We start from the raw sequence: 3,558 nt of genomic DNA, 5'->3' as shown, positions 1-3,558 counted from the left end.
TTGATCATATGAGGGTAAAAAAATTACAAATCTTGTACTTTTCATTATTTAATTCCATCATTTACAAGTTATCTAATATTTTTTTTCTTAATGCAGTATTACTATAATATAGACGGTCATCCACAATGTTAGTCAGTTCTGGCAACTCTCAACAAGGAGATGGGGGAAAGATATCACGAGAGAAAGAACTATAGACATAGACACTTAAAAAATTATTATGCTGGACCAGAAGATTTGGAGAATGTCCTCTCTAAGCCATCTGACCAATGCACTAAGGAGGCTTGGCAGCTTATTTGTGAAATGTTCTTGAGCGAAAGATTTTTGGCTCGTTCCGCTAAAAATCAAGCAAACAGAAGACAAATGAAGTATGTAACAACATAAGGCACAAAGTCGTTGGCAGCTAAGCGTCACCAATATGTAAGTGAAGATGTTAATTTAATTTTATAAAATAACACATTCTGAAACATTTTGTTTACATTTGTATAGGAGAACCCGGATGCGCATGTTGTTGATACTTGGAGGGATGCTCATATGAGAAAATCGACAAAATCTTTTGTCAATGAGGCATCTCAACAAGATTATGTAAGCGAATAGTATTATTTTCTTGTTTGTAATGTTTCTAATTTTTGTTTATAATGTTATCTTTATACAGGAAAAAATAGCGGCTGAGGTTGAGAGGTCACAGCATGAGAGGCAAAGTCAACAGCAGAGTGAGGCATCTCTAAATGTATCTGGTGTTGATTCATCCCCGGTCGATCAATATGAGATACTAAGTAAAGTACTCGGGGAGAGATCTGACTACCAAAGAGGAGTGGGTTATAGGGCGAAAGGGAAGGCAAAAAAGACATCCTCTAGCTCTACAGATCAAAGTCAGTCCCAAGCAAATACTGTTGCTTCGCCTAATGAAGATATGAGAGTTATGGCTTTGCTGATGAAGGCAATTTGTGAGATGTTTGAGACTTCGACAACTGTGCATCCCAGTAAACTGTATGACCCAATGTTTGACAGTTTTCTGTAGAGGCATTTGCCACCACAATCCAAAGGTGGTTCGTCTTCTTAGAGTAACACTGCCAATCCTGACCTTCATACACCGCCACAACAGCAGCACCAGCCTCTTTCACAGCAGCAGTATCAGCCTCCTTCACAGCAGCAGTTCCAGCCTCCTTCACAGTATTCACCACATTAGCTGTACCAGCCTCACCCAATGTATCTGCCATATGTGTCGTTGCAACAACCTCCTCAGTATCAAAACCAATACACTTTTGGACCCTCTTCCCAGTCTCCTCCACAATATTTTAGTTTTACCGATTTTCCAGGAGGATCGATGCAGCCTCCGCCACCTAATGTTAGATATTGGGAGGTTGGAGGCGGGTCGCAGCCACAGCCACAGCCTCGAGATCTGTTTGGGGACCTCACGCTCGGACGATCATCACAACCACCTTATATTCCTTCACCGCCACAGCCACGGCCGTCACCCTCACCGCCACAGCCACCGCTACCACCACCGTCACAACCGTCGTCCTCACAGCCAAACCAAAATGTTGAAGATGAGGACAATTTCAACATTAATCTTAATGACTTTCTTTAGTTACTAGTTTATATATTTGGACTGAATTAATACTTTATTTATTTTTAATGACTATAGTGATATTTACTAGGTTGATAAATATTAAAACTATTTATATTAATTTTAATGTTAGTTATGTTTAAATTAATTAAATGTTTATTTTTGTTAAATTATATTATAAATTATTTTTACAAATAATTAAATTTAATAAATATTAATTTAAAAAAAAATTATAAAAACAATATTAGCGGCGGACTCCGCGGCTAATAATAATGCATCAGACATAGGTATTAGCGGCGGGTTCCGCCGCTAATAATTGATTATTAGCGACGGGTGTGTCAGTCCGCCGCTAATAATCATTATTAGCAACAACTTTTTAAGCACGGCGTATTAGCGGCGGAGGCCCGCCGCTAATGGGTATTAGCGGCGGATTTAGAAATTATTAGCGGTGGAGTCCCCCGCCGCTAATACTAGAATTTCTTGTAGTGTATGGTCAAAATAACTATTTTAAAAGGGGTAACCATTTTAATCAAACTATGGCTAGCAACAAAGTTTGAATAAAATAAAGATAGTGTTTAAAGTATGCATACATGAGAAAAGAAATGATTCAAATGGAATCATTTCTACATCTCAAGGAGTGGGACTTAGACTCCCTAAAGAGATTCACGGTTGATGGTAACATTTCTTAATACTAGTCACCAAACTAGTATTAGGTTCAATAGTCACCAACTTTGGTTTTATCTAATTTTGAACGTTTCCAACAGCCAAGGTACTCCCAAATCTCTATTTTAATTCCATAAACATTCAATTAATCATTGGTAACTGCCATGAGGGTTGGTGGAATTTGAAATTCAAAGGGTGTCTCAAAACTCTATAAATAGGAGCCTAATGCTCACTTGTAAGACACACCATTTTTCATCGACAAAGCACTTGGCTGAAAAATACACCTTGAGGCTTGATTATTCCAGAGAGCTATTTCCTTGAGAGATCCCTTAGTGCTTAGAGAATAGGGGGAAATAAGCTTTTGGACAAAGGTTTTGAACCTTGTTCAAGTTGGTGATCCCCACTACTCTACACTTTGGTTGAGTGTGAGTTTGTATTTTTCATTGATCTTTTCATTCAGTTGTTCGTCTTGTATTATTATTGTATTGAGTTTGTAATCCTCTTCTTCTATTTTTATTTACATATTTATTGGTATCTTTTGTTTTAGAGTTTTAGTTCTAATAATTCTCTTCTTTCTCTCTCTTCTACATCTTTCAATTTACTTGTATTTTGAGCAATTGAGTTGTAATATTTATTTAATCAATTACCTTGTCTATTGTATTTTTTGCATAGAGTTGTATATTGGTTTTTCCATATTTCCATTGAGCAATAATATATATTCTCTAACAGAAAAAACAACTACCCCAAGCCTGCAAAGGCTGCAAAGATGAGTGCACAACCAAATGCATAGATGCCTAAGGGGAAGAACAAGAAAAAAAAAGGGTTAAGGTAAGTGTTTTCATGGCAAAGAGAATGGGCATTGGAAACAGGATTGCCCCAAGTTTCTAGCAGCTAAAAACAAAGATCATGATTATAGTTCATATATCTTAGAAACATGTGTTTTAGAGAATGATAAATCTGTTTGGATTGTTGATTCTGGATCTACTAACCATGTTTGTAACTCTTTACAACTTGTTGAATCGTGGGAGGAAGTGGACGAAGGCAGCTTAAAGCTAAGAGTTGGGAACGGAGCATTCGTTGCGGTCCAAGCTAGAGGAAGAGCTCGTTTGAAGTTCATAAATAAATTTTTAATTTTAAAGGATGTATTTTTTATTTCGAAATTTAGTAAAAATTTGATTTCAGTTTCTATGTTGCAATTAGAACAATGTGTTATGACTTTCACAAGTTCTAATATATTTATTTCTTTCAATGGATTACAATTGTGTATTGCATGTTTGGAAAATGGGCTTTATATTCTGTGACCAAACGAACCCTTCGCTCTTAACAAT

General features: G+C 36.6%; 1 protein-coding gene across 1 annotated transcript; it reads left to right on the top strand.

Moving 5' to 3' along the window:
• Positions 1–339: 339 nt before the first annotated feature.
• Positions 340–1,018, top strand: LOC133823747 (uncharacterized). The gene is made up of 2 exons (XM_062256599.1): positions 340–582; positions 653–1,018. Exons 1-2 carry the CDS (start codon positions 532–534, stop codon positions 1,016–1,018), a joined length of 417 nt encoding a protein of 138 aa, XP_062112583.1. The 5' UTR covers positions 340–531.
• Positions 1,019–3,558: the final 2,540 nt, after the last annotated feature.

Source organism: Humulus lupulus, chromosome 3 (assembly GCF_963169125.1).
Source record: "Humulus lupulus chromosome 3, drHumLupu1.1, whole genome shotgun sequence".
Lineage (NCBI taxonomy): Eukaryota > Viridiplantae > Streptophyta > Magnoliopsida > Rosales > Cannabaceae > Humulus > Humulus lupulus.
Note: the sequence above shows the minus strand (reverse complement) of the source record. Positions and strands in the feature narration are given on the sequence as shown.

Bases quoted from the DNA above. Each gene is read 5' to 3' on its own strand.
- LOC133823747 (XM_062256599.1), top strand. From the start codon at position 532: ATGAGAAAATCGACAAAATCTTTTGTCAATGAGGCATCTCAACAAGAT. The intron at 583-652 runs GTAAGCGAATAG...ATCTTTATACAG, and splicing joins AGGCATCTCAACAAGATTAT to GAAAAAATAGCGGCTGAGGT.